This window comes from Boleophthalmus pectinirostris, unplaced genomic scaffold (genome assembly GCF_026225935.1).
Source record: "Boleophthalmus pectinirostris isolate CB_2022bp ecotype Guang Dong unplaced genomic scaffold, ASM2622593v1 HiC_scaffold_18, whole genome shotgun sequence".
Lineage (NCBI taxonomy): Eukaryota > Metazoa > Chordata > Actinopteri > Gobiiformes > Gobiidae > Boleophthalmus > Boleophthalmus pectinirostris.
This window is the reverse complement of record NW_026571133.1, coordinates 25786160-25800014: the sequence shown is the minus strand read 5'-3', so window position 1 is coordinate 25800014 and position 13855 is coordinate 25786160. Positions and strand designations below refer to the sequence as shown.

At 37.2% G+C, this 13855-nt stretch overlaps 1 protein-coding gene and 1 long non-coding RNA gene across 2 annotated transcripts in view; one reads left to right on the top strand and one right to left on the bottom strand.

The window, feature by feature from the left end:
* lamc3 (laminin, gamma 3) overlaps window positions 1–13855 on the bottom strand; it is a 69150-nt gene that overhangs the window by 35834 nt on the left and 19461 nt on the right. The window contains exons 5-9 of the mRNA XM_055154114.1: window positions 11480–11668; window positions 10654–10771; window positions 8203–8301; window positions 7433–7569; window positions 6754–6873 (exon numbers count right to left, since the gene is read on the bottom strand). Of these exons, the coding sequence (XP_055010089.1) occupies window positions 6754–6873; window positions 7433–7569; window positions 8203–8301; window positions 10654–10771; window positions 11480–11668 (663 nt within the window). The remainder of the gene's footprint in view (window positions 1–6753; window positions 6874–7432; window positions 7570–8202; window positions 8302–10653; window positions 10772–11479; window positions 11669–13855) is intronic.
* LOC129409009 (uncharacterized) lies at window positions 9572–11747 on the top strand. The gene is made up of 3 exons (XR_008632235.1): window positions 9572–9668; window positions 10732–10820; window positions 11662–11747. It is a non-coding gene; the product is annotated as an uncharacterized LOC129409009 (long non-coding RNA).

The window sequence follows — 13855 nt, the reverse complement described above, 5'->3', positions numbered from 1 at the left end:
AGCTTTATTTTAAGACTTATATTTTATTAAGTGTGATATTGGTTAAGGTACACTTTATTGTCCCTGTAGTATAATTTCTCTGCATTTGACTCATCTTTTATTACCAGTGGGGCACCTCATCAGGAGCACAGTGCCAGGCCCGGGGACCCATGTCTATGATCTTGTTGCTATAGCCATGGTCAGGAGTAACTTCACTGGAGGACTGAACCTATTGTTCTTGTTTGGGGCTGAAGTGGTGAACCAGAGTGCCTGGAGGAAATGCACCCACAACCTTCTTGCTGTGAAACTTAAGTGTTAGCCACTCAGCCATCATGCATGCAGACATGATTTCATACTAATTTCACCAGACTATTCATAAGTTTCAACTTCCTGTTATATGCAACATTTAGAGGACTTCTTCCTACTCAAGAGATATATATATTTTTTATTTTAAATTGTTAATAGTTATATTGGTCCAACTATTTCATCATTCTGAAAATCATGGATACCCCTTTAATCTAACAAATACATATCTAATTTCTAAAAAGACAAAACTGTTAAAACTGCTGTGTTACAATTGTGGTTTTAAACAGATATCATTTCTTTTGTCTGCCAACCCAGTACACTCACAAAGAGAACCATTCGTGGAAGGAGAGTCTCTAGTATTGAATAAGGTATTAGGACGCATAATCTCAGCAAAGTGTTCCATTTCAAACCTGGCCAATATAACACAAGTGGTGTTGGAGAAAGATAATTACTTGGCCACAATTCAGCCAGCATAAAAATATGATGGAAAAATCCTGGCAATTCACCTGCATCTTATCGTCCACATGTAGAAGTCAAATATAATATTTGTGTTACAGTATTCACAATTTAATTGTCAGATTTTTTTTTTTTACTTTTAAAATTAAGACTCTTAAGTTTTGTCACAATTAATAAGGCTCCAAAGTCAAGGCATGAAGCCAAAAACAGCTCAGTTTGTGCTGAAAGCCCAATGAACACAAATGTTTAGTATTTCGCGACAGGATTCCAAATATTCTCAATATTAAATTCCAGCTGCAGCCTTTCACATAACCCCAAGCTTGATTTCTGTTTACAATACAACACGGAAGTACACCCGGGTCACATCTTATTTTGGGATTCATCCTTTTAAAAAGGCTGTAAGAAAAATGAATATGTTGAATTTGTATCATTAATAAAGAGTGGCTTTTTCTTCCTAATAAAATATGGCAGTATTTGCGTCAGTGGGACTTTGTAATCAATATAAAAGACAGACAAAATTAAGCCAATTCATCTGAGGAGTGAATAAAACACATAACTCATCTTCTTGATCAGTACATATTGATTGACAGGAATAAAAAGACGTATTCAGTCATTGAGGCTCAGCATAAATCCAACCAGACTAAATCCAATTAGACATGCATTACTTTGCAAATCTTTTTGATATACAACCATGTTCAAGTCATATTAAAAAGAAATAAAATGAAAAAAATAAAAATATAATACTAATACTAATACTAATACTACTACTGCTACTAATAACAATAATAATAATACTAATACTAATACTACTACTATACTAATAATAATAATAATAATTATTATTATTATTATTAAAATAATACAAAAAAGAGATAATTAATACAGGTTAATGTCAGTTATGGAAAGGTGATGATGCAATAAATAGTTTGCCAGAAAGATGAATTCTCACAATATTTTTGAGTTCACATATTTCTATATGTGAACCAGACTCCAGCTGTTGTGATTGCCTGGCCCTTTTAGAACTTTTCACAATCGCTTTCAGCAAGAGCCTCAATTCAGAATGCTACACATATAATTCTGGTGTGACCCAGATCACCTTTGGACAAAAAGACATTTTGAATCTGTGTTTGTCAGTTGTTTACTATGTTGCATAATTTCTATTATGCAAGTTACACCTATGTATGTCTCATCTTATTTTTTACTGAAGTAACATGTACAACAAGATTTATTCAACAATGCACACAGTGTTGCCCTCAGTGGAATATTTCAATTGGAACATGTACAACAGATTGAGAACCATTGGTATAGACATTTTTCACCATCTGGTTTTCACAGTGTTGCTGTCCAACTGTAGATTAAGATAGATCTTTAGAATCCAAATGGTTAATTTGTTTACCGATGCCTATCTGGGTTTATAACCTATTAAATAATAATAACAGGCTATGATTTTATTTCTACTATTGATTGAGTGCAAGGTCTTTGCAGGTGAATATCATAAGGTATAATGATTCCTTTAAAGTAATATATGGATCCTAATGAATTCTAGTGGGAATTGTTAATCATTCATTATTTATTTTACACTATTCATTTAAGTGCATGTCTCTGATAGAGGCTCCATTTTGGATACAGCATAAGGTGCATAATTACATTTGGGGAACACAATAACAATGAGTAATGTACAAAACTCTGATTCAAAGAAAATAAAAGTCAGGCAATAAAGTGATTAATAGGAAATACACAGCATACCCCTTGCATAACGGTGGGTAATGAGCCCAGTAATACTATTGTGTGACTAAGCTAATATTGTCCTCTGAAGGACTCCCTTATGGTTACAAGTGAGAATGCGTTCAGAGGAACTAAAACTCCACAGCCATTACTCTGCTGGAGTCTGCCTTTTATTACTACAGCTTCTCCACTTATTTTTTCATGTCTGTCTATTTTTATTATGATTATTTTAAAGGGAGCAGCAGAGGTGTAATTAGTTAGGAGCTAGCCACTGGAGATCTGATATTCCCAAACTAATGAATCATATGCCCAACAAAAAAATATTTATGTGAAAATATCTATCATGATTGATTAACCTTCTGCATTACAGAACAAAACACAATTTGTTTCACTGTTACTATTTGGAGGCCTAATATTGCACCACTGTAAATACATGCCCATTATTATACTTCCGCATAGGCCCAGTGGGGTTGCTTTGGAGACTTAGAAACAAGGCTGGAACACATTTGGTACACATTGGAATACTGTGTGTAAAACAGCAATAGGTGAATTGTGTGGTCTCATATAACCCAGGGCTTTGAATTTTGCTATGCATGACCTGAGGTTCACTGCTTCTGTCCCTGTTGACTCTCTTCCAGGAACGCATAAAACTTACAAAGCGAGTGATAGATGCTGATATAACTTTTAGAGAATGGTGGAGAGGTTTGCTATAAATCTGCTGGTTTAAACTGGGACCTGACAAAATTAAATCAACTTTGCTTCAATTAAATCACTGCCTTCCAAAAAATGTCCCAGAGACACAAACACTGACTACTGCAGGCCATTTGAGGGCAACTGCTGCATGGCCAAACTTAAAACTTTCAAACAGGTCCAACAGTGTCAAGACATACTGTCTGGCACTAATCTGTGGTGCCTTCAGGCGATGTACGTGAGCAGAAAACCCATCTCCTGAAGGCCACCAGCTATCACATAGTCACTGGAATAGTCACTACTTTATGCATAGACTGTTCCACATACTAATGACATTCAGCCAAGATGCTGAAGGAGCTGGTTTATCTTGGACATCACTTGAAGCCACACGGAGCTAAGATGGAGATAGAAGAAATGCCATATTGCTCCTAATTGGGTTTAATAAAAGCATTTGGATGCCACAGGGCTTAGCAAGATTTGGCAACACAACAACTTTGGTGGAAAAGCAAATTTATTTTAGTTCAATCTAGCAATGCAACACACAAGTGGACATATTTTTATGATAACATTTTTTTCTGCCTGTCGCAAACTATCCATATGCATACACTAGTAAGGGCAGGAACTGAACCATCAACAAACTGATTTGAGCCAAAATTATTTGGAAGATAATTCCAACCAATAAACAACAAAAAAAAATGAAGAGATTGAGAATCCCTACTCAACGTCCTGGGTTGTATTCCAACAGAGTTAACAAGTGCCAGTGTTTTCACTTTGTTTTCTCCATCTTTCTCGTTTATATGATAGACCCTGCCTCTTTGTAACCTCTCCTGACTCTTTCCCTTTTATTTACCTTTCCCCTTTTCAGACTGCTGCATTTTAGAGGACAAGGCCAAAGGAGTCGATTGCATGTGGTGCGAAGGGTAGCACTTGTCTTGTGTGAAACTCTTAGCAGCAATTGCCTCTTGAGCCAGAATGACAGGTAGCCTGGAGCTGCTCTAGTGGATACTGACTCTTCTTTGACTCCTCCACTTCTTAACTCCAAACAAGAGCAGTGGCTGCCCTTGGTGTATACTATCTTTCTTTATGCATATTATTTGTGACAGCTGAACATCGCTGTTCTTTGTAATATAAACTTACTTCTGTATAAGTCATCTAGTAAAACATGGCACAAAGCAGACATTAATATTACCATCATTTAATAATGATGACATGAAATATTGTTTTTAAAAAAATGTAATATTGTAAAAAGCAAGAAAGGGGAAACTTATACTTCCTGCAGATACGAAATAGAACCACATAGCAAGCCCTTGAACAGATGGTGGTGAATCCACAGCAGCCACCCCCTTAAGCGTGAGCAACACTCAGCCAACACTGCCTCTCTGTCCGACTGTCCGATTCTTGTGGCAATAAAGTATCTTGGAGCAGAGTCAAAGCAACTGTTTAGCGAGGTACTACATGTTTGCCTATGATCGTGTCTGGCAGATGCAGTCAAGTGTTCAGTCTGTCGAGTCACCGCAGGGACCCAAACCACGCTGCGTGTCAACTGTCAAGCAGATGTCTGGGATCCATAAGAGGACCCTGCACATGCCTCTCAAAGATAAGCACATTGCCTGCGTCTATATGTGACCCGCGCTCATGATATTGTAGAGTATAAAGGGAAGGCCGGTTTATGGGGGCTTTATATATGGAACATCATATGACAACATGAGTGACATTCTGATTGGATTTAGCTAAACTAGTGGGATGAGAAGTAAGAAAAGACGTAGGACGCAGAAAGGTGTCACTGGCTTCATCGTCAAAAAGAATGTGATTTTTTTATCCGACACAATTGCCAACCCAAGTTCAGAAAATGTCAGCGAATATGTGTGACAGCTTGTCCATTGTGGCATAAGCTGATATTTTTAGCGCTGGTTGAATTCTGTAATTTTTTTCTTATACACCAAATCCGATATAAAAAGAAAATGATTGAATCCTGTCTATATTTGGGACAGCTCTTGCTCAGAACCATGGTAATGAATGCTGTTATGTGGATTCCAATAAGTACCATTTGGTATGATGTTGGACATGACCATTGCCACTCAGAATTATCTGTGACTTTGTATATTCATAAAGACTAAGTCTGCCTTCATAAGTCATTGATAGGTGATAACAAGAAGAGGATGTGTGCTTTTATGAATTATATTTTAAAAATACACTTAACTGCACTCCCATCTACCTCACTGCTTCTCCAGAGTTATCTGCTCCTTAATGTTCATCACCTCACTTGAACTACAACTGCAACTACAACTCCCCGCTGCTCCTCCTCTTTGTCTAATCCGCACCCAGTCTGCCCAGTTTAAGCCACCATTGTAGATGCACGGCCACTCCTTTTTTTTTTTTTTTAGGTATTTGTTTGGAACAGTCAAAGCCAAAGCTAAAGCTTAATTTCCATACATTGTCCCAAAGGGCTGGGGTCATAAAGGTCTACACCCTACTTCCTCCCCAGCGCCCCCCTGGCTTCTCATCCTCTCATCATCCCCAAGGTCTGAGTGCCAAAGATAACTTGTTGGAGCCATATTACAACTGTATTTTGTGTTTATATATCCATCTGCCACTGTGTAGTGCTGCATGGATTTGTTATGTAATTGGCTGCCTATAAAAGGGAAGGAAAAGGTGCATTAAGGTGTTGCAATCTGGAGGACAACAGTCTTTTGCCATTGTTTTATGGAGTGCTCAGATCTGTATATATATTGTGGATATTTGCCAATAAATATTGTGGTATACAGTATTTTCTAAACTCTTTTGTTAAAGACACACATCTGAAACGCCACACATGCTGTAGCCATAGCAGACCTTGCACAAGTTTTGGCCAGTACATAAGTCAGTTATTCAGTAAAGTGTATTAAGTCTGTCTGAATCTCTTCAGATTGAAATGTAATTATTCATGAAAATTACAAGGTCAGTATGTTACTAGTCTTACTAAATAATTGTATCAAATATTCAATATATGGCTCTTGCATATGTCATGTTTCTATAAACTACTGTTTATCTGAAGTCATTGTCTCTGATTTTGGGGGGTATTAAATCTCTAGGATGAGGAGTTAATGGGATTGCTTCTGTTTTGCTTCAGGCTTTGGGTTGTGCTGCATCTGGAGAGGCTGTTTAGTTTGATGTCTTGAAACCGACTTAGTGGCAATGCGAAGAAACCAAGCCAATTTTAACTTTGTTGCCTCTCCAATACAGCCAGAACATCCAATTCCATCAGGACTTTGCTGCCTGACCACTTGATAGAAATGGGTGCTAAGTCGTGTGGCGAGCCAGGCTTATTCCCTTATCGGCTAATAGCTCGGATAAGACGCTGTAAGAAATGGTGTCAAAATAACTATTGTATGACTCCTTGCCAAATGCCCTGATTAAAAACAACATGAGCAGGCTATGGCTATTACACATGTTTTGATGTTAATTAAATGTTCACTTAGTCAAGTGATAATTGCAGCAATTTTTTTTAAGGACAGTTTGTTCAAATTTCAAACAATTTTCCTTTGGAACATATATATTCACATTTGCCCCAGCCTGAGGTAACAATCTCTTCCAGTTATAGTCTAATATATAACTCACCAGGAGCTTTGTAGAAGCCAGTATCTTCTTCTCTAAGAGGTAGCAGGTAAACTTCACCTTCTTTCCATAGCAGAGGGTAATCCTTTCCCCCTGAGAATAACCCGACCCAACCGTCCTGATCTGCAAAACAGAGGATGACTTAGTTGTGATATTTATTTATAAATATAAATAAACATGACATTTAAGATATTACTGCATCTAAAATAATAAAGCAAGTTAAACCCCACATTTTATTACAACTTAAGTAAATTAAAAAGTCCTACTTATGTGATTGTAAAAAAAACAAACAAACATTAAGGGTCAATACGTTTCATGCAGTTAAAAAGTTGTTTTCCCATGCATTTTGGTGTTTCTTTGAAATTCTTGTCTGACAGCATATGATTTGTGCGCACTGTGCGCTCACGTCAGTTTTGATAAATCCTGCAGAGCACCTCTTTTTTGTCGTACACCAAATATACACACCGATTTCGCCATATGGCAATTTCGTGAATGCAGTACGGCTGGTAGGGACAGAAGGGTGTCCAGTGTAAAAATCTACTGTGCAACTGTGCAACAGAAGCCACAAGTGACTCTACCTACATTATATGGAACATGTTATTAGAGCAGGAAGATTTGCAGTCATTTAAAGAACAATCAAAACACATGAAAACATATCAGACATTGCAATTACAGTCATTACCCTCTATGAAGTTGGAAGTGATGTTGAAAGCTCTGTAGTGGCTGGATGAAGAACAGGCCAATGAATGGCCAAAGCAGAAACATGCTTGACATCCCGCTGGGTTAATTTGTTGGAGGTCAAAATAGCCTGGTTTGCATCTGCAAACAGACAAAAGCACTGTATTCATACAAGAGCAATTCAATGCAACTGTTTGGCATAGCCAAGTATAAATGTTATTCTTGTAATATTCTATCAAACATAATTGTGATTTATTACAGTTAATCATAACGATAATCAAGGATGGCAGTGTGGCAGTCAATTTGAGTCCGTAGCTTGGGTCCCCTAACCTGTGGTCTGCATGTGTGAAAATGGAGCAGCATTCAAGTGCTTCACTAGAAGTGCCACACTAGTCACATTGCCAAGGGGAGTACACAGTTCAATGAGGCATAAAATCGGCTAAAACGTCAACAAACAAGGTGAATATAATTGCGCCATTGTTTAAACCAAGGACTATTTCATTTTCTGTTTTAACTGAGTATTTGTCTCTTCTTGTACATGTTGCACTAACCAAAGCAGAAAGACAAAGGAAAAAAGTGAAACTTTAGTTAAGGTGGGTAGGTTTAATGGTATGGTCATCGTAGGTTTAAACTCAAAATTTAAGCTATAGCATATATATATATATATATATATATATATATATATATATATACTTGCCTGCCTATATATATATATATATATATATATATATATATATATATATATATATATATATATATAAACTGAATCCTTACCTGTCACAGGTGTGTCCCTCAACATTTGGCTTACAGTTGCAATGTCCATCTGCAGCAGAGCAATGTCCCACGCTTCCAGTAATACTGCACCCACATGGCCTGAATATAACAACATTACATGACTCCAACATGTTCTGAGAATAAATCATAATTAGTACTGAATTAGTATGAAAAATATGAAAAGCTCACTATTTATTATAAGTATAGAAAAGAAAGTACAGATCTGTCACAAGACAGCTCTGACCAACTAGAAAATACATATAGACAGATAAAAATGAATTCATCATATATTTCTGTAAATTTGATACTGAAATAGACTGCCTAGCTTTCTGTGAAACACTGGTTAGTGCAAATTACTATTTTGCTTAATGTAACATAACCTAGATTGCTTGTAGACTGGTATCAAATTTAAAAAGAAAACAGTTAATTCTCCAGAGAAAAGATCATCAAATGTTACAACGATCTTACAAAATGTTGTGGCATGAGATTGTCTTGCCCTGTCCCTAGTCAATTTAATATTACCTGTTAAAATCTATTCTATCCATGCTCAGTGATGAATGACTTTTATTTAGTGCCTGTTTTAGTGAGGCTATTTCATAATGAGGTGCTAATACAAATAATTTAATTATCCAAAGGCAAACCCTCTCTTGTTGGCTGTGCTCCAGTGGACTGTGTAATTCACACCTCAACTCAACAACCACATTTTGCTGCATGAATCAGACATGTGCCGTCTGTTTGCACGTGAGGCTGTGTGTCTCCCTTCATTTTGGATGCAAAGTAGATGCACTAAAGATGATTTAATTACTAGTCTAGTATTGATGCAGTTTTCTTAATAATGTATGTACCAATATGCTGAACATATAGAGGATATCTTTGAAGAAATCACAAAATCAATTATAGGCCTATAAGGTTTTGCTTGACTGGTGTTCCTGAGTTGTCTTTACCTTCCCTCTGCTTTCCCTAAAATATGTATTCAGTGATAAAAAAAATGATAAAAAGGCAAACAGTCATTGATATGCAATTCAACACTAGCACAAATTAGCATTCATGCAGTAGGTAGAGGGTCAGAGAGAGCTAGGATAGACTTCTTATGAATATCAAACCGACTACACACGCACACCCACACGCACGCACGCACACAGCATTTAAACATTTACATTCAGCTACCAGTCAGTTCATGCACTTTCTATCAGTGGCCCTTACAGCAGCAATAAAGACCACGTTTTAAAACAAACAAACCCTAGAGTAAATGTACTAATCAAGCATCAAAGTAAATAATTTGTTAGAAGCATCGAGTGTATTTTTTTGCTAAGAGTAGATTTTCTTAAAGACTTAAAGATTCTTTGATTGACTCCTGCTACCAGCGTCAAGCAAGTAAGCGCCACATCGATCAACTCAGTCACGTAGTCACGTAGCTATCTTGATGAGAAAGGACTGAAAAGGAAAATAAGATTTGAAGATGACAGGTAGGCAAAAAATTTCACCGTAGCCAATGGATGGATTAAAAACTGAAAGGCTCGGCAGCACATGGGGTGGAAACAGTGTAATAAATAAGCTAGCAATAAAGCTAACACTGCTAAACTCAACGCCACCATGCAGTTTACCACCAAGTGTACTTTCCTTCATTCCGTGCATTTGGCGACATAGTGTGGTACTGTAGCTAGTTGCTAATCGGGGTCTTTGTTAGTTTCTTGTTGTGCCTGTGGATTAGTACATTTTCTGTTCAAAAAGTGCTCAGATTTAAAATAAAACCACTCACAAGTGCACTGGAAGTGAGTTTATTGTTGATGATTACCATTCAGATTTACCATTGTGAAAATCAAGCCTGCGTTATACATTTAGAGACAACAAGATGTTTTACTTTGTGAAATACACAGCGTACACATTGTCCCATGTGACTTTGTATATTGTTATACTCTAATGTGCATGTGTATAGGTTGGACAGAAAACAGCCTTTACTGGCATTCACAAAAATCAACGCTCACTCTTTTGAGGAGCCATGATGATTTATGAAAAAATGACATGCACATTGATTGCAGCATGCATAATGAATATTGATTACACAGTTAGCAACCATAAAAGTGTAAGATAAGGTGTAATGTTGTGACACATGGATATATGCTTTTCCACAAACCACCTACAGCTCTTTTGAGTGATTTCTTTTTAAAAAAAATACTGAATGGGTTACTTTTTTTTTTTCCCCAATTCTTGTTTTTGTGTGCAGTACAGCTCTGCAGTTGTTAAGTAGGCTACTCATATCTCCCTGAAAAGAAGAAGGACCGATTCACAGCAGTGTCACACAAACAAATATTTGTGATAGCATTTGCTATTTTAATTAAGTCTATAAAATTCACAGCTTTTTGTGGTTAGAGCATACACAATTATGTTGATTAACTTTGCTACTCTTAGTAAGATTGGATAAGAGTTTTTAATACCATACATGTTGCTCACCTGCAGCCACCAAGGCCAAGAGAATGAAAGCCGGGCAAACAGGTGTCACACTTGTCCCCAGTCACCCCTTCTTTGCAGACACAGCTTCCTGTCTGATCGCACTGCTGACTGACTGAGCCTGGGAAGACAGAAGAGGGCACACAGGCGGGGAGAACAACAGCAGAATGGTAAGATCTAAATTCCATAGCTCTGCATAATTTGTAATCCATGTATTATTTTGTAATTGTTAACATATACATATACATATACATATGCATGTACATGTACATGTACATATGCAGCAATATATAATATTAGCTGCACAATGGAACCAGCTTGATTGACCACAACCATCACCCTATTCACACCGGCTTGTAAAATAAGGAATCATGTGTGCACACATTTTACAGTTCAGCAGTTCAAATTTAATGACCGCTCTGTCTATATTGATGTTACTTATGGGAATTGATTAACAGAAACAGTGTCATATTTTTCTGTGCAAAAATAATGGTGTCTGGGTGAGTTTGCTTTGAGCATTCTAGTTTTTCTCATCAACTCAAAACATGCCCTGGTAAAATCCTTCAGATAAGGTTGTCCCGACTCCAGAGCTGTGGGCCCACCGCCCCAGACAGGTTGCCCCAACGGCATTGAAAAATAGGTTGAATGTAGACACATTTAACAACAATAAAGTGGGGACAATAAAGTGTAACTTCATCTTAACCTTAAGTGTTTTTCATGATGACTAGTAAATATTAAATGGCTTTAATGAACCTTTTACATTCACAATTTGCAGCTATTAATCCATTTATTACAGAAAGATTTATTATGAAATAAACATTGTTTTCACCGTTGATATTGCAATTGCATGGAAGGCAGACATCATCTGGGGAGATCCTGTAGTGGTCCTCTTTACAGCTTTCACAATGGGGTCCCTCAGTGTTATCTCTGCAGTTAAGGCAGCGCCCCCCACTGCCCGTGCTGCGGTACTGTTCCATGTCAAACACACATTTGTCTGATCTCCCGCTACAGTTGCACTCTGGGAGGGGGAGATAGAGATGTGGAAGAAAGGATGCACAAGAAGAAAGCAAGAGGTCAAGTGGAGAGTGAACAGTCACAAGGAAAGAAAGGTACAACAAAAAGACATCAGACAAAAATAGATCCACATGGAGACTGAGCAAGGCTATATGTGTGAGAGAGATTATGTGTTCTGGGATTGGATCATAATTTAGAGGCTCGTTGCTAATCTCATTTCACGCAGGCCTAATGAGGAGCCAATCGGCTGTCAGGGGGCACTTAGATAACAGTAATTCATGTTTATACAAGAGAAAATTACTCAGCTGATAACGCACCATCACAGCTCTCATACCCTTCAAATCAAATCCCTCTTTAGTTTACCCGTTACCCTGAGGGCGGATTTACGTGAGAATTGCAGATTTTATTATGAACCCTTCTCTGTGTTGTTCTGGAATGAGATGAATATTTCCCCATGTTAATAAAGTGTCCCAGGGACTAAGATCATTCGAAAGACTGCTGAAACAGAATATAAACCGTTTACATTTCAGGACTTGGATAATATATAGGAATGATCAGTTTAATCTGAAATAGGACCATAAATGTGATCTCCTTCTCATTATGACATTTTTGATGTATATGAGCTGTAAAGTATTTTGCATATCATTTAGTTGTTTACATTGTCTGGTGTCTGGATTTTGTTGCTCAGTTCAAGTTGAGAGAGAGTCACTGTTTTTGAATGCAAAACAGCTGATCAATTAAAGTAAGAGTTTAAATTATGTGAAAAGAATATGGTTGATGGTTGCAGTTAAAATGAGGAACTCAGCACATAAGCTTTTCGTTTGAGTTCACTGACCATTTTTTCCAGCATTTATACTAAAACTAAAAATACAATAATAATAGTTGATTTCATTTACATTTCTTACATGTGTCTTGTAGCAATAGTTGGTGTGTGCTTTTCTTGTGATACATAGATGCTGTTCTGACAGGAAGAGACACTTTTGGAGAGCTGCTGCAGCATGACTCGGCTCTGATTGACGCCAGTGCACAAGGGGAGCACCAATAGGACGTGTCAACTCTCATTCCTCGTGTGTTTGCTGTGGCAGCTAGTGGTGCTGCCACTGCCGGTCAGGTAAGCTGATAATGCTGTCAACAACAAACCAGACTGTGTCAAGTTTCCTTACATAGGTGTTGACTGTATGTGTCACTGCGCTGAGGGAATGCTTTTAGTTGATCGAACATATGACCTGTTTTTATTCTCACTACTGTTTGGAATGGATTTTAAATAAGAATCTGTTTGTAATGTCCTGCCCTTGCTATTTCATACACAGTATGTAGTCCCCATTCATCCCCTCTATTATTTTACGATTCTCCTCTATTTATGAAAAGAAACAACATGGTATGTTTTTTTTTGGAGCTTAGAAAGACAAATTCTGTAGTAGGGCTGGGTGATATGAAAAAAAAAAAAGAAAATTATCACTTTTTTTACATCTTGATTGATGATGGCTTTTTAAATTCCATTTGTCTTGTCAAATAAAAATGGCCCTGAATATAAATTTCCCTAACATAAACAATACTAGGTTTCTTCTAAACAGTGCTCCATATGACATGTTTTTGTGAACCTCCATTAAAAGACAGCTTATCATTGATGATTAGAAATGACTGAATCCCATCTAAAATGTGACTATTGCACAGCTCTATTCTGTTGTGAAGAATAATACTTTTGTTTAGGCTTGATATGCTGTGTAGAAAGTTATCAGATACTAGTTTTAGTGCCCACCCAGTGAAAGTGCAACAAGTGCACTGCTGTAAAACAATCCTGCTTCTGTACATCCAAGATAGAGTTAATGTGAAAATTAAAAAGTTAAGTAAACTCTACATAAAGCATCACAGTAGCAGTTTAACACTCACCATATTATCAGTGGGGCTGACCTTTGGCCGAGGCTTGGGATGAAAAATAATTATGCCACGTCATGTATTTGGTGACACTGAATCACTTAAATTCACTTTCACTGATTTAACTATTCAGTCTTTCAGTTTGTACAACATTTTGCAATGTGTGATTTTATTCCTTGTACTTTTATCCTTTGAGTGACAATATCAACCATATTATTTATAAAGGCCTATGTTGTGTTGTTAAATTCACTTCTTTCAATGTCCCACTGCTCCAGTAATCATATAGAGGAAGAACGTGCATACTTAAGTTAATGAC